The following is a 22,372-nucleotide window of genomic DNA, read 5'->3' on the forward strand; positions in this document are numbered from 1 at the left end:
AGATTCTTTAATATTGTTGGTATTCATTCTATGCATTCAAGAATTATTTTCAGGTGATCACTTAACTTTTAAGGTTGTCTTTCCAACATTGGGGTAAAGGTGTCTGTGGAGCTTTCAAGAGCTCTTGATACATAGTTTCCAATGTCCAAATCATGCCCTGGATGCTTGCTCTTAATTCAGTCTTTTCAGAATCAAACAAATGTGCCTGCGGGTGGAAATTAAAGAATTCTAACAGTTACGAACCTTCTAAGCTTTATTTTTGTAGAACACAATTTTTTTCACACCTCTGCCAAAGATTCTTTAATTTTTGTGTCAGATGAGACCAAATGACTTTTTTTTTATTATTATTATTATTTTGAAACGTTTCCAGGGTTATTTCTCCAGGAATTTGTAAAACAAAATTATTCTTAATCATTTTGATTTAATTACTATGTACCCAGTCTTACTATATTTTAACATATTGCTGATCTGTTATCCAGCCAAGTCACACAGACCCTTCCCTTAAGAGGTCTATAAATTAACAAAACAAATTCCAGGCTTGGGAGGTCATTTCACAGAAATGTTGTATCCCCAAACCCCTGTATGACCAGTATCAAACACTGCTCCCCCCCCACCTCCTCCCCACACCTCCTCTCGATGGCCCTACTTACTGCCTTTTGTTTATTTTTTTCTTAATATCTTCATCCTACTCTTAATTATACCAGAGGCTGAAGAGTGGTTTGTTTTTTGGGTTGTTCCCCCCCCCAAAAAAACTCACTTCATAAGAGGAAATCGGTTCTGTTTATCCTTCACATATGTCTCAGGGAGCCGGCAGGCAGCTCTGCCATCCTAAAGAAAGTCACACATAATAGAGAGGCTTTAGCCCAATAAGCCAGTCTAGTCCCAATTCATCAGTCAAAGTTTTATGCAAGTGGGCCCCCTAGGTTGAGAAATCCCCACAGTGCCTGTTGACCCAGCTGCCAAGTCCTCTGCTGCACAGCCACCCTGACAGAAATACAAACTGTTTAGCAACTTCATTGACCTTTCAGCTATTAACAGGGACACAGGCTCCACCAGGGACTAGTTTTCAAACATGACAGAATTTCTTAACACTAGAGGTCATGAACAAGTATATGCCCTATAAAAATCCATTCAGCATGGTGGATTTGAGGTCTAAAAGACAAGGAAGCATGTTCCACGTTTTTGCTATTATTATTTTTTTTGCATATCCGATAACTGAAAATGGAGATATTCTTATCTGCCAGCTTATATTTTATTCTTAATGCACTGTGTTGTACATTGTGATGCATAATACATTTGTGGCTAACAAATCCTTTCTAAGCTGCCCTATAGCATTTGAAATTTTGAAGGTATATTACCAAAGAATGGGATAAGATCAAAGTAGAAACTTCTAATGAATGAATGAGCATGCATACATAATGTATGGTAATGACCTAAGTATAACTGGAATTTTAGTCCTACTTTATCAGGATTTGCATATGTATATATATGCACACACATTTAAACATACTCAGGTCAGGCACAGCCCGCTGTGTAGAGCCATCACCCATTTCAAAATAAATAGAAATTAATGAAAAAAAATTTTCATTTTTTTAGCAATTTATGAAAAAAATTTTATCTAAGTGACCATGTCATTTAAGATGTTCATATAAAACTATATATATATATATATATATATATATATCCTATTTCCTGGAGATGTGGTATATGACCACAACACTCAAAGGAATGTTCTGCTTTATGCTAATTATAGTCGCTCTTATACTATCAATTTTGAATGTTGGAATATCAATTCCTAGAGTAATTGTGCAGATTGCAATGAAGACTTGGATGAATTGCCACTTTCAGACGGCATTTGTTAAAAAGATATAAAATGAAAAATACGAATAATGAAGAATATATTCTTCAAAATGAAACTCATGTGTTAAGAGTTGAAAACTCGTAAAAGCATTTCTTTTTAATTGCCATGTTTCTCCCCTGCCTGGGACAATGGTGAAAGTCAGATATTAGTAGATCTTCTGAATTTTTTGTACTTTCGTTATAAGGCAACTTATCATCAGATATTGCAGTACTTGAGATAAAGGCAGGTTTAACCTTGAATAAAACAGCCACATAAATTTGTAATAAGATGTTTTCTAGAGGAAGGTGTACTTTTTATTTTTTTTATTATTTTTTAAGATTTTATTTTTAAGTAATCTCTACACCCAACAAAGGCCTCAAACTTACAACGCTGAGATCAAGGGTCACATGCTCTACCAGTGGAGTCAGCCAAGTACCCTGAGCAAGGTGTATTTTTTTTTTTAAAGATTTTATTTATTTATTTGACAGAGAGAAAGAGAGAGAGTGCACAAGTAGGCAGAGCAGCAGGCAGAGGGACAGGAGAAGCAGGCTCCCCGCCAAGCAGGGAGCCCAATGTGGGACTCGATCCCGGGACCCTGGGATCATGACCTGAGCCGAAGGCAGTCGCTTAACCAACTGAGCCACCCAGGCGCCCAAGGTGTATTTTTTTAAAGGAAAACTGCTTCTTAGCATCTGTTTTTTTTTTTTAACTGATTCATTGTAGTTGAGTTAAAAGCTCACATGACTTGTTTTTGTCAACATTGACAAATGAATCAAAAAGTGTAACATCAAAATTTGGGCATTTGTCACCCTAATAATCTGGAAAGAGAATTTAAACCAACATTCTTGTGTTTTTTTAAAGGACAGAAACTTGTGTCCAGTTTTTGCTTCCCATTTAAAGCATTTAGTGATATTTAAAATTTCTGCCTTCCTCTGATACAACATTTGAAACACTGGTACTTCTACAGCTTTAAGTGAGAAAAGATTTAATATTATTATTATTATCATTATCATTATTATTTAGTGATTTCTAAAAAAAGTATTCTAGGCTTTTAAGTCTTTTTTTTTTTTAAAGATTTTATTTATTTATTTGAGAGAGAAAGAATGAGACAGAGAGAGCATGAGAGGGGGGAGGGTCAGAGGGAGAAGCAGACTCCCCGCCGAGTGGGGAGCCCGATGCGGGACTCGATCCCAGGATTCCAGGATCATGACCTGAGCTGAAGGCAGTCGCTTAACCAACTGTGCCACCCAGGCACCCGGCTTTTACGTCTTTTGAATTATAATGTAGTCAATGTGTTTTTTTAAATGCTTATTTTCCCAATTACAAATGTTTCTTATTTTGTGTCTAACATTTTTTATCAATTATGGTTTGTGAATTAAGTTTTTAAGTTCAAACTTGCTTTTGGACATAAAATTCTGAACAGAATATATTTCCTTCTTTATGTTAGGAAGCAGTGGCATTGACTTTTTATTGTGCCCTAATTTTTCAGTTATTATTTTTATCATATGAGAGTAAGTACAGTTATACTCCCAAGATTAAAACAGGAGATTTAATTAGTCTGCAAGGATCTTGTACCTGTCCCTGTGTTCAAGATCATGTATTAGGTGCCACAGAGGGAGACTATAAGTGAGAACTTAGTCCCATCCTCTAAGGAGCTTATTTTTACTCTAAATTGGGAGATCACACACATTATCAAAAATGTAAATATTATTTGAGATAAATAACACTTTGGGACAAAAAAAAAGTATGCAAGAACATTATACCCTATAAATCGCCGAATTAATGGCCCAGAAAGCTATGGATACTGAGACAGGTAAAATTCACCATGATTTGGCTCCCTGGCCTGGTCCATACTGCTCCGCTGTGCTTTTCTTTAACACTAATTAGCTCACATATAAAAGAGAATGATGACTACATAACACAGAAATTATATAGCTTTCCAAGCAAGTGTGGCCAGAATTATAAGAAAAAGAACAAACCCTCAGCCAGGCTGTTGCAAAGGCAGAGGAGGTTTCTCAGCTGAGAGGTAAAATGAAAAACGGGTGTCTGTACTAGGTTCTCCTCCACGATGAGGCTTTCCTTCAGCCTGGGCTCCCTGCAGGTGGCACGTCCCCCAGGAGTTCATGGCCCACCTCCACCGCCATTTTGGTTTTGGGTATTCCTGAACTTGGCTGAGACAGCCTCCAGCTCCCGTCCGCGTTCACAGGGCTACCCAAACTCTCGCCCTAGGTACCAAGTTTTGCTGTTTTAGTGCTTTGCTTTGCTTTACTTTACAAAGTTGCACCGATCTTCAGCGGTCTGCCCCAAACCTATTTTTCCCATAAGCCCTATTATTTTTAGTATGCAATTTTATACCATACAAGATTTTTCAGGGATGTGTACATTGAATTAAAGTGGAAAGGCCTGTTTTTCTATATTCACCACGAATATTGGGATAGACCAGTTTCTGAATTTAGGACATTGAAAACATAATGCAACAGGCACTGAAGGCAGTTTAGTAAAATTGGACTTCTTTTGGTTTGTAAAAGCAGATGATGTTATCATCTAGTCTCCTTGATTATTTCTCCTAGGTTTTCCCTCTAAGGAAATACATAACTTTTCATTTCCTAATTTTCCCATGGAGATATATATACATTGAGTTAACCTGAGAAGTTGAATGAAGGAGATCCACACACCCTTTTAGATACTTGTGTATTGTGGTGGTGGTGTTTGGATAGTGAGATTAGCAGGGCCTGAAATATGGGTGCCTTGCTCCCTTTTTCCTAAAGTAAGAGGGCCAGTTGATTGGAAAGAACACTGGGCTAGGAGATAGTTCCAGACTATGTGTAACTAGCTGTGTGAGAGCCATTTAATATCTTCATACATGTTCTTCTCCTTTAAATTTGGGAATAACAGGACCAGCCCTGCCTCATGAGGATAAGTTGAATATGAAATTATTAAAAAGTATGTGTGGCTTCATCATTTGCTTTTATTATGGTTTCATCTTTAGACATAGGACAAAATTTAGCGATATTTGTGAAAGTTCTGATAATCTTATCAGCACTAGGCAGCCAAACCCGTGGCTCCCTTCATCAGATCATCAGTGCCCCTGCCCCCTTTGAGTTTAGTACTCACTCAGTCCCAAACTGCTCGGGTATTAGAGCCAATCGACCCTATTTCTAAATGAATATATGGTCAGCATTTAAATTGCAGACCTCAGAATGGAGACAACATTGGTGTCAAAAACGGCTGAGGCCCAGGCCCATTTTTTTTCAGCACGTTGTAGAATAGAGAAATGTAGTAGTTCAAAATGATGTCTGGAAATAAGACCAGACATGGGCTTTATGCATCCTTAATTGGAATTCTAGAAATATATAGTATACAAATTAAAAATTTTAAGATGATACATAATGTATATAAGTTCAGAGCTATTCTTGAATTTGAATTATGTTTCCTTTTACTCCAATATCAAGGTTGCTTGGGACATATATAAAAAGATACTTCTGGGGCACCTGACTCTTGGTTTCAGCTCAGGTCATCATCTCATGGGTTGTGAGATCAAGCCCTTCATGGGGCTCCGTGCACAGCAGGGAGTCTGCTTGAAAATTTTCTTCCTCTGCCCATCCCCCCACTTGCTTGCATGCTCTCTCTCTCTCTCAAGTAAATAAATAAATATTTTTTTAAAAAGATATTTCTGCAACCTATATGTGATACAATGTCAAGGACAGTATTCCTTAAGAATACTTCAAATAGGGGGTGCCTGGCTGGCACAGTCCAAAGAGTAGGCAACTCTTGATCTCAGGTTTGTGAGTTCAGGCCCCACGTTGGGTGTAGAGATTACTTAAATAAATAAATAATTTAAAAAAAAATACCTCAAATGGTCCTTGAAAAATACTGTTAGGAAATGAGTATTGCCATCAATACTGCCACGAAGTCCCAGTGAGAGCAATATTGCATGGTTATGCAGAAAGAGACGCCATTTTCTCTGTTCTTTTACCTGGAATATGATTGTAGTATGAATGTGTAAGAGTCCTTCCAGCCAAATGGAATTTGTATCATGTATTATTTCACTAGCTGCCACAAAATGGTTATGTGTGGTCCCAAAACAGGCTGGAAATCCAGTGGAATCGCAACTTCTACTCCTGGTGGGTAAACTAACCCTGAAAAGAGAAATGTCAACATGAACAAGAAGAATTTAGTGAACATTCAGACTAAAGAAAAAATCAATTTATGTATTGACCTTGGAGAAAGGCATTGAAAAGAGTGTGGGAGAGATGACCATGCAATTCTTCTAAACTAGGGCTATGCCTACACCCCGAGCTAGACAAGTGGGAAACAGGAACATCTATCCCATCAGGGAAACAGCAAAATCTATCCCTTACCCTTTTCTAGGTAAAAGTGCTGAGTACTGGTTTTAGAAATGATGAGTGGTTACGGATTATCATTGCATATCAAAATGCTCACAGTGAGGAAACCCGTTAAACCAGAGAATCTGTGGTGGCTTCCAAAGCCTGCCTTCCTGTGCAGAGGTTAAGTCTTCATCCAAGCATACAATTTCAAAGCATTCTCTACCTGGAAGCCCCTGGCCACACCAATTCATAGCCACATTAATTGCTACTGGCTGGGAAGTGGCCTTCACTTAGAACAGTGCCTCTCAACCTTGAATATGCATGTGAATCACCTGACAAACTGGCGAGAGTATAAATTCAGTTAAGTCTGTGGAGGGGCCTGAGCTTCTACATGTCTAACAAACTCCTATGTGATGCTGGTTCTTCTGGTCAGGTACCATGCTATGGGTAGTAAGGACTTAGACTTATCACTTTTTCCTTTCTCATGAGAATAGGAAAAAGCATGGAAGAAAACTAGTTTTGCAAAGGTTGCAGTAACAAAGGAACACTTTCTAGATTTTTTATTTATTCATCTGAGAGGGAGAAGAAGAGAGAGAGCATGAGCCGGGAGGGAGGGTCAGAGGGAGAGGGAGAAGCAGACTCCCCGTTGAGCAGGGTGCCTAACACGGGACTCGATCCCAGGACCCCGGGATCATGGCCTGAGCCGAAGGAAGATGCTTAACTGACTGAGCCACGCAGGTGTCCCAAGAATAAGATAGTTCTTACATCACCTTCCCCCCTTAAACAGATCGTTGACTAAGAGAAGCTATAGAATTATTACTTCTTCTGAAACCTCTTATAAGTCAGCATTTTATAAATGAGTATTACTTATGATTTATGTACCTTGTTTGACAGTAATGTGAATTTAAAATCTGAGCCCCTAACAAAAACTTCAAAATGAGTCCCTTACTTTTTATAAAAAACACAATAGACAGATTTCTAACACACTCAATCTGAAGAGCAGGCTTACTCAGACAGGCTTTATCCCTCTGCTTCCATCCAGATACACAGAGGACTTCCCATTTATTGATTTATTTAATCATTTATTAAACTAAATATCCTAAAATTAAAGCCATCTATAATCTCACTACCTGGAGACATTCACTGTAGGCTTTAGCTAGTCACAAAAAGTCATCATGTAGGATATGTTATAAATCACTTATGCCCTCTCAACTTCTTTATTTCAAGAAAATATCTCAACCCTTATGCTACTACTCAAAACCAGAAAAAGTGGGTTTCTAAGAAAACATCTTACATTTCCAGAAACAATGCTTTATGCATTAAAGAATGTTGGACAGTTTTTTGGCACTAGTCCTTATTTTTTCATTGTCAAGTATAAAGATGATAAAGTGTGTTTTTCTGATTTAAATTAAGTTTGAGGACTATAGAGATAACTATCGACAAATGGGTTTGATATATTCCTTATTACAAACCTAAATATCCTTTGGGGAAGTTTCCTACTTTGAAAGCTATCTTGGACTTCATTCAGTAGAGATAAGAATCCAAAAGTTAAGAAAGTAATTGTTTAAAAGAAGAATAAAACTATTTAAGCAATTCTTAGTACACCTACATTAAAACACCCCATTTTCCAGTCCAATAAAAATAAGAATGAAAAATGAGGTAACCTATCACTATATATATATAATATACACACATAATCTAGATTTTTGATGCCATGTAGTTGTGTATATGTAATTATTATGTGCGCATATGATGTACTATTTCAAGGTGACACTATAAAAGTTCACTTGTTTTGTCCCCTTTTCTCTTCTCATTGCATGTAAAGAAACCCTGTTCTTTTCAATGGCAGGAAGAAATGTCCCTAGAACAGAGAGTGAGTAGAGGAGGATGGCTGGGATTAACCAAAACTCTTTGTTAGACTTTTACCAAATATATAACCAGCAGAATGACTTTTAATACATTGGCTTAATTCCCAGCTGGAGGAGAAAACAATCCTATCTTTGTGTCATGCTTACTTCTTAGTCTGTTGTTTATTTACTATGACTATGATTAATGTAAAAATGTTTCATTGAACATGAATTTAACCATGCCTTAGAAGAATTTTGTAAGCCTCAAGTTAATTTAGGCAACAGGAATATAACAAGTGTTTTTAGTTTTAAGCTTATGATATAAAAGTATAACAACTAGATTTTAATGATATCCCTCTCCTAAATAGTCTGTATATTCCTGATATCTTTATTTAGTAGCACAGAAAAGAAACAAACACTCTCTTAAAATTCCATATTCTTATTCATTCATTCAACAGACTTTTAAATATCTTCCATATGTTACACATTTTCCTAGGTCCTGGAGGGACACAAGAGAAGAAAGGGAAACATAGTCCAGAAAAAGCATTTGAGAACGTTTCTACTATATGCATTCAATAAACATTTATTGAATGCTTCTGTAGTGTTTTCCTAGCTCCTCTGAATATAAGGAGTTGAAGGAGATAAAATACTTTGGTCGTTTAAATGTCATCTTCTAAAACAACCTTCAGTCCTAAAATAATTGCTTCCTTGTCTGTATTCTTGTGTTACTTCATATGCACCTATATCATAACAAAGGTTACACTGTGTTATAATTTTGTGTTCAAATGTCTGTCTGCCCCATGGTGTCTCCATGAGGATTGGAACCCTGTTTTATTTATGTCTTACCCCATGAAGAGCACAGTATTTGCCTGAGTGAGTGACTGACTGGTCTTGAGGAGGATTGAATATGTCACTTTTGCCTTCAGAAAGCTTTCATTTCAAAGGGGATGGGAAAGGAGATAGGGGAATTCATTCATTAAAAGAGGCAAAGTTCTATAAGAGTTGGGTTATCCGTGGGGCGCCTGTCTGGCTTAGTCAGTAAAGCATGGGCCTCTTGATCTCAGGGTCATGAGTTCAAACCCCACGTTAAAAATAAAAACCTACTTAAAGAAAAAAATGGGCTGTCCTCCATGAAAATTTTCAATTAATGGATCCTCAGTAGAATAACAGTTTAAAGAGAGGGAGAGGATTTATTTAAGATGCTAAGTGAGGAATGTTAGTTGGGCACTTCACTAAAGAGAAAAAGGATTATTTTCTGGGTATTTAAATAAAAACTTAAGGGAATCATGTTCATATATGATAATCACATAGGTTTATAAACCAAAGTAAACAAGCCCAAGTATGAAATAGTTACATCCACAGATAGATAAGCATTTACTAAATCTTAGGCAAAAAACAACTTAGTACCCCCCCCATCTGAGTTTCCACATATTTGAATGTTTGGGGAAAAATAGTCAAAGCATCAAACTGGAGGGTCAGCAGGGAAAGAAGAGGCAGATGCCTCCCCTGAAGAACTATACTTCACTATTGGGTCCTCGTTTGTCACATCCTCATTCCTTTTCCCAGTGCACACGAATCAGTGTCCCTACACTTTGCCCCAGGCGGGCGACATCTTCTGGTGGTGGTTGTTTAACGGGTAATTTACATTCTTGATCTAAATGGTGTCCTCTCCTCTTCAAATTCATCTGCTCAGGCATAAACCATATTGTCAAGTAGTGTATGAGCTACATGCCTGCATATTTTGCATCATATATAGCATGATCTATGTCATATATCATATATAAATGCATATTTATATATATATATATAAAATATATATATTTTAAACATTTATTTTGGAGAGGGAGAGAGCAAGCGTGTGGGTGTGTGTAGAGGGAGAGGGAATCTCCAGCAGATTCCCTAGTGATCGTGGAGCCCTGATGCGGGGCTCGATGCAGGGCTCAATGCGGGGCTCGATTCCGTGACCCCAAGATCATGACCTGAGCCGAAACCAGGAGTTGGTTTAACCAACTGAGCCATCCAGGCACCCCAACATGTAATATACATGTAATATATTTTTGACAAACTCTACTTTAGAATCTCTTCTTGAATGAGTCAGAAAGAGAGTGAATGAGGGAGTAATCAGTAGAATTTCAGTTATGAGTAAAATACCTGTTTACTGAATGCCATGGCCTATGACTCAGAGGAACTTCATGGCTATTGAAAAAACAGCTCTTCTAGTGATCAAAAATGCCACCGTGGTTTCACAAAGTAAGAATTTTATTGAGGAAGAACTAGAGCCAACTTGGGTTATTCAACAACAAAACAGGAAGGCAAAGTTAATACGCCCACTTTCCTTGGCATACCCACTTCACTTTTTCTCCACCTCAACACCCCCCCCCCCAGCTTATATCCCCAGAAAGACTCCCTTGGGGAACACATGGAAATTATTCATTAATGTTATCTGAGTGAAAATATGCTCAGTCCATAGAATGCCTTGAGGACCTTTCACATAAATTGACTGCTTCTGGATTTAAAAAAAGAGGTTGAATGGATTTAAGGGAATTTTCTGAATTGTCACGTTAGTTGCAAAACACAGTACTTTCAACACAAAGTGAGCCTTTTATTGGGGAGAGGAGCTTAAGAAGTCACTATATATCTTGAATACGGTTTTGAGTCATTGTAGAAATAGCCTGAAGTCAGGCCCCAGGGTATTACCACTTCCTATTGCCAGAAGGACATAACAAGATAACCTATCTCAAGAAAACTGGAGTCTACAGGGCCAAATTATTTACTTATCTCCGAAAGCTGTATCATTTACTTCTTTTAGTAGCTTTGACCTATAATTATCACCTTCTTTGTTACGATGCTTAAGGAGTCCTACTGCCTTGGCCATCTTAATGGTGACGATTTGAGCGGTGATGACCGTTTGTTTACATTCCTGAACTGAAAAGAGCCTTCTCACCACACTGTGGCACAGGCAACAGTGACTGATGGAGGAGTACCACTGTGCGTTGTTTCCCCGAGATTAGCTAATGAGCAGTTGTGACCATGCTTCCAGCCTCACCCAGCCTGAAACACAACCTCTTATGTCAAAAACAGTTAAGAACCATAAAAATCTTCTGAAGGCATCTCTAAATGACGGCAGTGGTAGAGCAATTTAAGTCTATGACATTTTACTTAGCAGATATGATGTTTATTTCTGTTTGCTAATAGCATTCTTTTTCTTCATAGCATTACAAAATAAAAAATCTGAAAATGTATATATATATGGATTATTTTTTGCATAAAGGGTTGAAATTTTGAGTCAATAGTATATACACACACACACACACACACACACACACACACACACAGATAACCCTTCAAGAAAAATCAGTCTGAGACAGGTATTTCAAGAAAAATGTGAAATGAAACAAAAATTGATTCCCAAGCTTTTTTAGGCTGCAAGTGCTTATTTAGAGGAATGACTTCAGCTCTGTGATATTACCAAGTATGCCAACAACAAGCAAAAACTATCTCAGATACTATTCCTAAAAATTTTTGTAGATCTGGGAAAAAACATTTTAAAATATTGATATGTCTTTATTTTAAGAAATGTAATTGCTGGAAATGTTTAGCTACTGAATGGAAAATGTCAATATAATTACAGTTTTAATCAATGAATTTTGATTGTGATAAAGTTTCTTATAATGTTTAGTATGTTCTCTGGTTCAAAATTGGTTTGTTAGATTTTGCCTCCCTGGTGTGGATTTTCTACTCTCAGAAAGCTGTCAGTCTTTCTGAGGTGCTTAAAAGAAAGGTGTCCTTAGAAAGCAAAGGAAATGCTTTGCAAGTGACAAAAATCACTGGGTTTCATCCTAATCCTGATTTTCAACCAACATATACTTGGAACCGTTGTCTTCTGATGCAGACCTCTAATGCCTGAGGAATGCAGAGCCACGGTACAACCTGCGCAGACGTTGACTTCGGAGTGCTCCCGGCTCTGTCGGAACGGCTACTGTACCCCCACGGGCAAGTGCTGCTGCACCCTGGGATGGGAAGGGGACTTCTGCAGAATCGGTGAGTGTTTCTGTTGTCCCCAGGAAAGACTAGGCATGGGACAGTCCTTGGGAACTCAAGAACTTAATGTCAGCTCTTTCTTCTAGAATGATCTATGGTTCAAAATTTAGCCATTTATCCTATTAACGCCCAATCTGTTTCTAAACTTGTAAATGCAATCTTTCCCATGTTCCTGTTGTAAACAATGCACTTCTAAAGGTTAATCATAAACATAAAAGACTTTTAAATAACTGAGTCCTTTCAAAAAGTACAGAATGAACACAGCACAACGCGATCATCTGTACAGGCTCTCAGTCCCAGGTTTGAGATTTCACACCAGCCAATGACCTCGTGTTTGCAAAGCCCCTCTCCAAGTGCCAGCATTTTCCAGACACCCCATAAATGCCCTCCCTAACTTTACTGCTTGCTTTCTTGCGACAGTGCCTGAAAAGCAGGGTTTTTCAGTGGGTGTTATTAAATAAAAGGGGAAAGCGCAATTATCTGGAGGCACATTATGAGGTTTTTAATTCTTTTTGCCACTCCTTTGTGACCCATCAGCTAGGTGTGCAGCTACTCAGAGACAGCAAAAGAGATTTATTCCAGGGTTACTCTATCCTTTAACCAGGGATTTCCTCAATTACATGCAACGATGTTTACATTCTGCTTGATGTGAAGAAAATTAGTTAAATCCAGATACCTAGTTTAAGATGGTATGTGTTGAAAAATGCATTTTCAGGAGAAATTTTCTTTTCCTTTATATATGAGGTGATGGGCGTTTGCTAAATCTGTTTGTGGGAATCATTTCAGAATATACGCAAACCGAACTTTCATGCTTATACCTGAAACTTACACAGCGATGCATGCCATTTATTTCTCAGTAAAACTGGGAAAGATTTCCATAAGGATAAATGCATTTTTAATGCATTTTCAACAACCAGCGTATGCATATTCTTACAAAAGAACTTGATCTCTGCTATCTCAGATATTAAAGTATCTCTTGCCAATGAAAATGTGTTCCAAATTCATATTTAATATTATCTTTAATGCCTAAATGTTATCTTTCCTTTATTCTAAACATATGTTATTTGTTCCAAAAATGATAACCATAACTTGTCTATATATCATCTAACAAAATGTAGCCAACACTTAAAGTCACATACACAATTATACATTTTAAGCTTAAATTGCTTCAGCAGGAATAACACTACCTGGTTGATTATTACTAGGGTTATATATCTAGGAGAGAGCTATCATAATTAAAACTCTACCAAAATTAGGTAATTACATCAGTTAAAACAAATACTTACCTTTATTGATCCATTCTGTCTTCTTTTTCAATAGTTGACCAAAAAATGAGAATCAGTGTTCAAATGCACAAATATTCTAATTCTTGATAATATATCTTTCTTCTGCTCCCTTTAATGACCAACAATACCTATTCTCTCTGCTTCTTTTATAATAGTGTCCATTCTGTTGTACTTCTTACTTTGTATTTTGCCTAACCTTGTAAGTCACCTCAGGTTATCAGATAACAAAAATTTACTGAGTGCCTTCTGGTAATAGTATGTTAAAACTAAGGGTAACCAAATTATTTTGTTTTGCTTTTTTTAAATTTTATTTATTCATTTGAGACACAGAGATACAGAGAGAGAGAGAGCATGAGCAGGGGGAGAAGCAGAGGGAGAGGGAGAAGTAGACTCCCTGCTGAGCAGGGAGCCCAATGTGGGACTTGATCCCAGGACCCTGGGATCATGACCTGAGCTGAAGGCAGACACTTAACCCACTGAGCCACCCAGGCACCCCATAACCAAATTATTCTGAATATAGGTGGCATTATACATTATATTATAGATATTAATAATAATAATAATGTGATATAAATGAAAATAGACATTCTTTGAGATAACATGAAGTTTTATTTCAATAAAATACTTTAATCTTTCTACTAGTCAGTTTAAATAGTCTGAATATATAAGATAAAGCAGAGCCATTTTATAAAGGTAATCTATTCATGATGTTTTTGACCCAAGCAAGAACTTTATTCATATACTAACATAGTTCATTGCCCACAAATTTTAAAAAATCGTCTAATTATTCTCTAGTTTTTTCTTTTCCATTTGTCAGCGACAGACCCCTGGGTTTTGATTAATGCATTTGAAAAGGTTAAAATAACCCTGTCCCCCAAAAGTGTAAAGAAACATGTTCAAGGAATTTGATTCTGTCTACAGTGACTGCACATCCCAGATTTATCCCATCAGTAAAATGCAATTAACTTATAGAAACCAATTTTATCTCTATATTTCATTTTAGCAGTAATTTTTTTTTTTTTTATAGAATTAAATAATTTATTTATTTTTTAGAGAGAGTGTGCCAGCAGTGGGGTAGGGGCAGAGGGAGAATCTCCAGCAGACTCCACACCCAGCGTGGAGCCATGACCCTGAGATCATGACCCGAGCCAAAAACAAGAGCCAGACACTTAACTGACTGAGTTACTCAGGTGCCCCAGCAGTGAATCTTTACATTTCCCACCTATATTGTAGTGGCAAAAATCCTTATATGAATAGATCCTGTGTGTAACCCTGAAAAGGATTGCTAAGAATATCCTTTCCTGGCCAACTGCACTGCCCCAAGAAGGGCTACAAAGTGTAATCAGAGATGAAGCAATGTAACGCACTCCCCAGGAGTAAAGGAGAAGAGGAATCCAAGGGAGTCCCCATGGGAGACATACCATCGAACCTAACTGGAGAACTGAACGTGCCTTTATACAGCACTGGAGAGGCCGAAGCCGCTAGGCCTCCCTCTCAGGCCAGGCCCTTGCCACATTTTAAGGTCCTACCCTGGAAGAATGGGAACCTAGAGTTACTTGGAAGGCCCTCTGTTGGAAATGCCCTAGTGGCACAGAGGTTTGAAAGAGCCGGAATCCTCATTGGAAATAGAGTCAGTTCCGGAAGGGATTGGAATTGTCTCCCATGATCTCTGTTTCCCTAGAAATGTCTCCCATTCTCTACTGAGCTCTAGCCCCCACATAACCGTGGCTCTGGAAATCTTCTTTCCTTGTATTTATCATCTTTTGGATCATTTTGTGACTGGCTACTTCCTCCTCCCCCTCCCTTCCCTTACTCATCAAATATTTGTTGGCCTCATACTCGGTACTGTTTCTGACATACAGAATGAGAGTGTGGTTTTATTGCCTTTTTTTTTCTTTTCCCCTCCCAGCAAAATGTGAGCCGGCATGTCGTCATGGAGGTGTCTGTGTTAGACCGAACAAGTGCCTCTGTAAAAAAGGATATCTCGGTCCTCAGTGTGAACAAGTGGACAGAAACATTCGCCGAGTGACCAGGGCAGGTATTCTTGATCAGATCATTGACATGACATCTTATTTGCTGGATCTAACAAGTTACATTGTATAGTTACTGGGACTGTTTGAATATTCCTTTCTAATGGGCATTTATTTTTTATCCTGTCATTAAAAAGAAAGACTGTTATCCTGCTACACACTTCCTGTGATTTCATTTTCTTTTATTAATTTAAAAATAATTTACAGAAATGTGCAGATTCTGTGTGTGTATGTTGGCACGTTTGTTCACAAAGGCACGTACACACACACTAACGACCCCTGTACGCGTGTTTGCATAACAGATGGGTTTTAAAAATATATATTTCCTTGTGTGGAGTAATTTACACAGAAATTCCATTGTAAATTGATAACGGAATGTTTATGTCACCAGAAGAGATTATTTGACTTCCCAGGAATTTTCTGTCTGTAATAACCAAAGTCAACTTTAATGGAGTTTTGAAACATTACTGTGCAATCTGATGGATCTAATAAAAAAAGGCAATATTTTTATATTAAAGGATTATAATGTGAGAGAATGTTTCAGAACTCCCTGATGAATTTCTAAATGGGCGACTTGATATAAAATTGTAATCTTCATTTGTATCAATGTATCCAATTACAGAATGTTACCCACTTACTTTTTATTGGCAGAGAAATCTGGTTACTCTAGTTTAATCTCAAGATTGTTTTCAAGTGTTTTATAATTAAATCATAACAGCATATTCTAAAATCAATCTTCCTAAAAGGTCTGCTTTTATTATATATTGTATCTAACAATAGGCACTGGGTTTGTGTTACCTATTTATATTTTTTATTTTATTTTTATAATATAGACATCACCTAGATGAAACACCTTTGCCCTGTCCTGTAAAATACTAAAGTTTACATTTTTCACCAACTTAATTGGAAAGAAGGGGAGTGAGAAAGCAAACAGTCTTTAATGTGCTGTGGATCTAATCTAGCAATGTATCCTTGTGCCAACATGTAATCATTAACGACGGATGAAAAAGCAAGAAAACAGCCAATCCTTATAAAATTCCAGCATTAAACATATGTAAAGTGCATAGCAAGACTGTCAGTGTATATGTGATTAGAATGTTGCAGATTTCACACTGAACGAACCTCACTGGAGAAGCGCTCACTCGTTTTGAACAAATCTTGGCTATGTAAGCTGTCACTTGTACAAATTTTTTAAATAATAATTCTTGCCAAATATGGTTTTTAATGTATATGTTCCTTTAGAACTCAATGAAAATCCTCTTTGGTTAATGTATGAATAAATTTCTGTAAATGTTCTGTTCAGGTTTTTAAAGAAATTGCCATGTTTTAATTTAAAGCAGCAAAAAGTCTGATGGACATTTTTCTTAATGGTTTTTGAGGCCAGCTCTCCACATTCGGATCATAACAAAATTATAAGGCCTCTTTGCACTACGGAGAAAACATCTATTGTGATGTGCACACCCACTCTAGGTTGTCCTATAAACATCTGTTCTTCCAGAATCTAAACTGGAGACTAGTGTAGATTATGCAGCATAGGCTGACTTTCCAAACCTGCTCCTTACCTATAGGAATTTGAACCTCAATTAAAAGGAATAAAATCGTGTAACTAGTATTTCTCTATTGTTTTAAGGCGAGAGATTTTCAATTAAAGCACAGTGAGCATTTATGTAGAAAGGTTGTTTAAGTACACTGCTCTTGTCTTCCATATATGATTACTTAAGTTTCAAGTGACCTCATGCCAAATGGAAATGGGTTGAGAAACCTTGGTTCAGTGCTTAGTGAACAATAGCCTGCATTAAAAAGTGCATGCATAATTTTGCACAATTTAGATTCAATTGACAGTCTATTCAAAGAAGTCTCAGGATTAAATGAGCATGGAGACCAAATTGCCCTCTTACCCCAGAAAAGGGGTGGTCCCTTCCAGTCACACTAACACTTCATTGGCCCAAGAGTGTGACAAATCTTGCCATGAACCTGCAGTAGCCTGCATCTGGAGGTTAATAGCAGTCTTTTGTCTCCGTTGCTTTCTCTTCATAGCCCTTTTACTGAATTCCATCACAGAAAGTTTTACAATTAAAAAAAAAAAATGTCCTGACAACCATTTTTGTAAATGGACCTTACCATCTAATCGTCCCTTATTCAATGTGGGTGACATTAACAAAATGTGAACTTCTGGTGAGGGAGCCAGCTGTCTAAATCTGTCAAATTGTGCAGTTTTATTACACACTCTCCTGTTCATAGTTTCACTGAAAACAATAAGGACACTGCTATAGATTCAGCAAAATCTGAAAAATCCGAGGTTTCTTCTTACACAATCCTTCCATCTCTTCCAAAAGAATCTCTCCAAAAGGAAAGGTGTTATATTGCCATTCGTCCTCCTATTTAAAAATATCTATATTAAATTGACCAGGCCCAGACTTTTTACACAGTCCTTTCCCAAGTGAAAGAGTTTCAGATGTCTTAGAAAAACATATGTACCCCAGGTGTCACTGCCTTTTCTATTGTGAGTCATTAGAATAAACGAGCAAAACCTTCTAAAAGAGAAGATAGCAAGATCCGTGGATATTAAGTCCGAGCAAAGAAAGTCAAGTCGTTGGGAGTCATTTCTTTCTCTTCTCGGGAGAGACGTAAAGAGCAGTGGCTAATTGATGGCTACAAATTTTAAACTCTGTGATCATTTCAAAAACAATCTTTTGACCTTTTTGTTTTCAATCAAATTTTTAAACTATGTGACTGGAGAATTATCTTAAATGCTCCATGAAAGGCAGGTAGGAATTGGTTCCAAGTATGAGCCAGGGAGCAGTGATTGTTTTGTCATGCGAATGGCAACATCTACTTGGTTCTTAACGCACACAATCAGAATGGAGAAAAATGTCCTTGGCATGAATGCAGATTTGTGAGATAAAGATAAATAAAGAGATAGAAAAATGTACGGTTATCCCTTTGTCCATTCTGGAGCTTAAGCTTTGGGTGTCAATTTAATGTGAAGGGCTGTTAGGGTAGTTATAAAAGGTTGGAGAAAAACTCTCTACTGCCGCTTTTGCCAAACTCTTGTCCTGGTTAATAGAACCTGTTTTCCTTGCCAGTTAGTTAAGGTAATGAGAAAAAAACTGAATTGGCACATCATTAAACTGAAAAGAAGGAAAGACTTAAAAAAAAAACAAAAAAAACTTTGTGTGATGATAAAAAGTTCCATCCATACCTTTTCTTCTTGGAATTTTTTTTCAGTGTGGCTATTGTAAAATATTTTGTCACAAAGAATACTCAGAAGTCTTCTCAGATTAATGGACTATATCATAAGGAACAGAGAAACCTACACATACCAAATACACACTCAACCTAAATAGAAAACCATTCCCTTTTTCATTTATATACTTCAGAGCAGGCACCTCTTCTCTACTGATTTCTTCGAAAACGATTACATACCAATTTATTAACAACTTTAATATGTTTCTTTTGATATTGCTTTTATCTCTGTATCATAAACTGTATAATAAGCCTACCAGGCGTAAGACACGAGGTTAGATGTTGCATCTAGGGTCTTTCAAAGTACACATTAACTTAAACTTAATTATTAGTCTAACATTCTTAACTTTGAGACAGAAAACAGAAGCCAAACCCAACTTTTTAAGTGGAAAAATAAGGTATACCATAGGCAGATGTAGTCGGCTGATCAATAAATTAGTTTCTTACGACTCTATAGAATGTTACCTATAGTATTTATCTCTACCCCCACCTCTGTCTCTATCTCTCTCTCTCTTCTCCCACCCACCCCTAATGTATCCTTCTTCCATTTAACCTCTTCCTTCTCTTGCATTTCTATTGGTTTTGACTAAACAGATAGGTCCTCGGTACACCCATAATGAAGATGTACTGTGGCAGGTTGTGATTGATTTTGCTCATTATGGCCTTTTCTTTATTTTCCTAAAGATACCCTCTCCCAACATCACATTTGCTCAGACGCTATATCATGAAGAACGGTAGACAAGTATGAATATACTAGATTGATCTGTTACAATTACTGAAAGAAAAAACCAAAAGCATAAATGACCATGAGCCTGGATGCTCCAGTTCGGCTTGTGTGCCATCATTCATAAACAGGAAAACATAAAGAATATCCCAGACAAGAGCTTGAGCTAACAGCAGGAAAAGTTAGTAACCATTTCCTATTCCGGCATGACCATCTCTATGGAGTCTATTTTGAAGAGGATTATTCCAAATCTCTTCTTTGCCCACCTCTGGGATGAGACTTGAACTTGCAGAGAAATCAGACCAAAGTTCCATGCCCAGAAAATGTACATATTTCTGTGTCTGCCATAGGAAGTTAGTGGGCCCATTATTGTGAATGCTGGTATACTTTTAGGAAGTTCCTCTAGAATATCCTAAAGAAACATGTTTACTATCTTACATTCTTTCTCTTCATCACGCTAACCCAAATTAGTCATGCCTCCAGTAATTAATGATGTCAAAGAAGGTGGAAACCTAAGAACAGAAGCATTTCGATATTAAAAATACTAAAAACACGACCATAAGACCTGCCAAACACTAATCCTAGCGAACTTCAGCACTTCTTTCTCTTAAATGTCTTCTCATAAGTTTTGGAAATTGTTCTAAAATCGCTGTTTAGAAGAACAAGCTGTATCCAAGAGAGCATGAGTGCTGTCATGCCATGTTCTTCTCAAGCAGAGCGGTACCTTCCCCAGCTGCTATGAAGAGGTGTATTCCTCTATCGGATCAGCACTTTCCTTAAAATCTCCAATTACATATGAGCCCAAGAGACACCCATCACTTACCTTGCATTCTTTTGTAAAGGTCATATATAAGTGGGTTGAAAAAATAAAATATAAATAATGGATTCCTCGTATCAACATAAAGCCTTAGGCCTAAAACTTGTTATTGCTTTTTTTTTCTGGCCAGACTACACATTGACTTACCAAAAAAAAAAAAAAAAAGGTATCAATTCAACATGAATTCTAAAGTTATACCTCATTGTATATCACAAAGTCAGACATCAAGTTTCAGTCGGGGTATTTTTTTGCATCTATTATATATTACTTAAAATCAAAATACATGTATAAACATGCATGCAAATTAACAAATGTTTGGGGAGTTATCTCAATTGACTATAACATATGAAGTTAAAATACACATTTTAGCACATAGGATAGAAAAAACAACATTAACACTGATGGGAAATTCATAAAGGATAAATTTAAAATAAGCTTTGTCTTCACAGAAGCTAATTCCTGTACATTTCCTTTTGCACTAAAAAACTACTAGCCAATACTTTCCATTCACATGAAAAATTTGTTGTCAGGTTTGACATAGCCTCTGCCCAAAATGTATGTTGGATATTTCTTTACCTCATTCTTAAAATCTGAGACATGCTTTTCCTAGAATAAATGAAGATTTCATGCATAGTAGAATCTAATACTATTAATACATCAATATATTCTATTCGTTATACTATTGAGAAATTGAATTGACAACCTTATGGAAAGTCAAGTATTTTCCATCTCTCATATTCACAGGACATTTTTGGAGCAAGAACCACGTAGTAGCAAGGTAAATGATACAAAGGTACTATGGAATTTGGGGGTGGGGGGCTTGATTCCCTAGGCCATGTTAAAGAAGACTATTAATTTGAAAGAAACCCATCTAATTCAAATGAAAGAATTATCAAATCATTATCATCGATAAGCATAAAAGGTATCTGAAAAGAAACTCCTGTGTCTTTCCTGGCTTTATCTGTGATTAACTTTGTCCACTTTTAAAGAATAGTTAACGTTATCATTCTTTCAACATGTGTTAGTTTTCCTAGCTGTTCATTTTCCTCTGAGTTGTGGACAAATGGGACAATTTGTCCATAACCTTATTCACAAAAGATTCCAGAACAAATCCTTGCTTGAACTTCTGTCAAGAGGTGGAAAGCTGTGGGAGCAAGTAGCGAAAGCAGGTACATGTTGGAGGAGCAGGTACTAGTTGGGATTCCTATAAATGTGCTTCTGAAGAGTAACATGCAAAGCCATTGGCTCAGATAATCCCTCTAAATTTGACTTAACCTGATTTATTTAACCCAGTTGTTATAACATGCAGTTCTCTTTGATCAAGCCTCTATTATTCAGCTATCCTTCCATCCATTAATTCCACAAATATTTATTGAAGTGCCTAGCATAATTATGTGCTATAGAAAAGGCAAGGATGTTTACTATGGGGGATTGTGAGCCCAGTGGGTATGATGAACATGTTTGAAGCAAAAGACAATAATCACACCCAACCAGCTCCAATTCACTTCAACTTTAGAATCCAACCAATAATAGTACAGATGGCCTAAAGTACATCTGTGTGTATCTGTATGTGTGCACACACCCATGTATATATATTTATCTATCTGTACAAACACTACATATGTATACACACTATCTATGTAATATATAATATATGTATAATGCATATAAATTCTAACAAGTGTATTTGTGTTATCTTTAAAATAGAACGATTGTATCTTGAAGTGGTAAATGCAGAGAATTGGTTTTTATTGTTGATCTGTGGATTTAATGATTTTTAGGTGAAAAGGATGTTTAAGTGTACAATTTCTTTTCTTAATTTAATATATTTATGTAAATGCATGCCTGAAATTTGGTTAGATTGGCTGTGTTTTGTGTCCTTTAACATGATCAAATGTATTAAACTTTATCTTATGACCTGATGTACATGTGCTATTCTAAAATTCTTTTTTATTTTAGTATATAAAAGTTTTTCCTAAATATTCATACTGATGATATAAACGCTTATCTTTAAAGATTCTCTACCCAAACTACTTCTTCAAAATATTCTTGCCTTTTGCCATTTTTCATGTTCTAATTTTAAAACTTTATTCCCCAAAGTATATGTCAATGTTAAGGATCAGTTATTGCATATATATATATACACACACACACACACATATACATATATGCATATATTGGAAAGCCATAGGATGTTATGCTGATTTAAATGT

The 22,372-nt window shown here is 36.7% G+C and overlaps 1 protein-coding gene across 4 annotated transcripts in view; it reads left to right on the forward strand.

Annotated features, from left to right (window-relative positions):
- HHIP (hedgehog interacting protein) overlaps positions 1 to 22,155 on the forward strand; it is a 94,785-nt gene extending 72,630 nt beyond the window's left edge. For 2 of the 4 annotated variants that reach the window (XM_025873995.2, XM_073892302.1), the window contains 2 exons: positions 11,908 to 12,056; positions 15,252 to 16,199. In XM_025873995.2, coding sequence (XP_025729780.1) covers positions 11,908 to 12,056; positions 15,252 to 15,445 — 343 coding nt within the window. In that variant the 3' untranslated portion in view covers positions 15,446 to 16,199. The other 2 variants (XM_073892301.1, XM_073892300.1) reach the window with 2 other exon arrangements.
- Positions 22,156 to 22,372: the final 217 nt, after the last annotated feature.

Source organism: Callorhinus ursinus, unplaced genomic scaffold, assembly GCF_003265705.2.
Source record: "Callorhinus ursinus isolate GAN/ISIS: 27379988/994484 unplaced genomic scaffold, GSC_fseal_2.0 scaffold4, whole genome shotgun sequence".
In the NCBI taxonomy this organism is placed as follows: domain Eukaryota; kingdom Metazoa; phylum Chordata; class Mammalia; order Carnivora; family Otariidae; genus Callorhinus; species Callorhinus ursinus.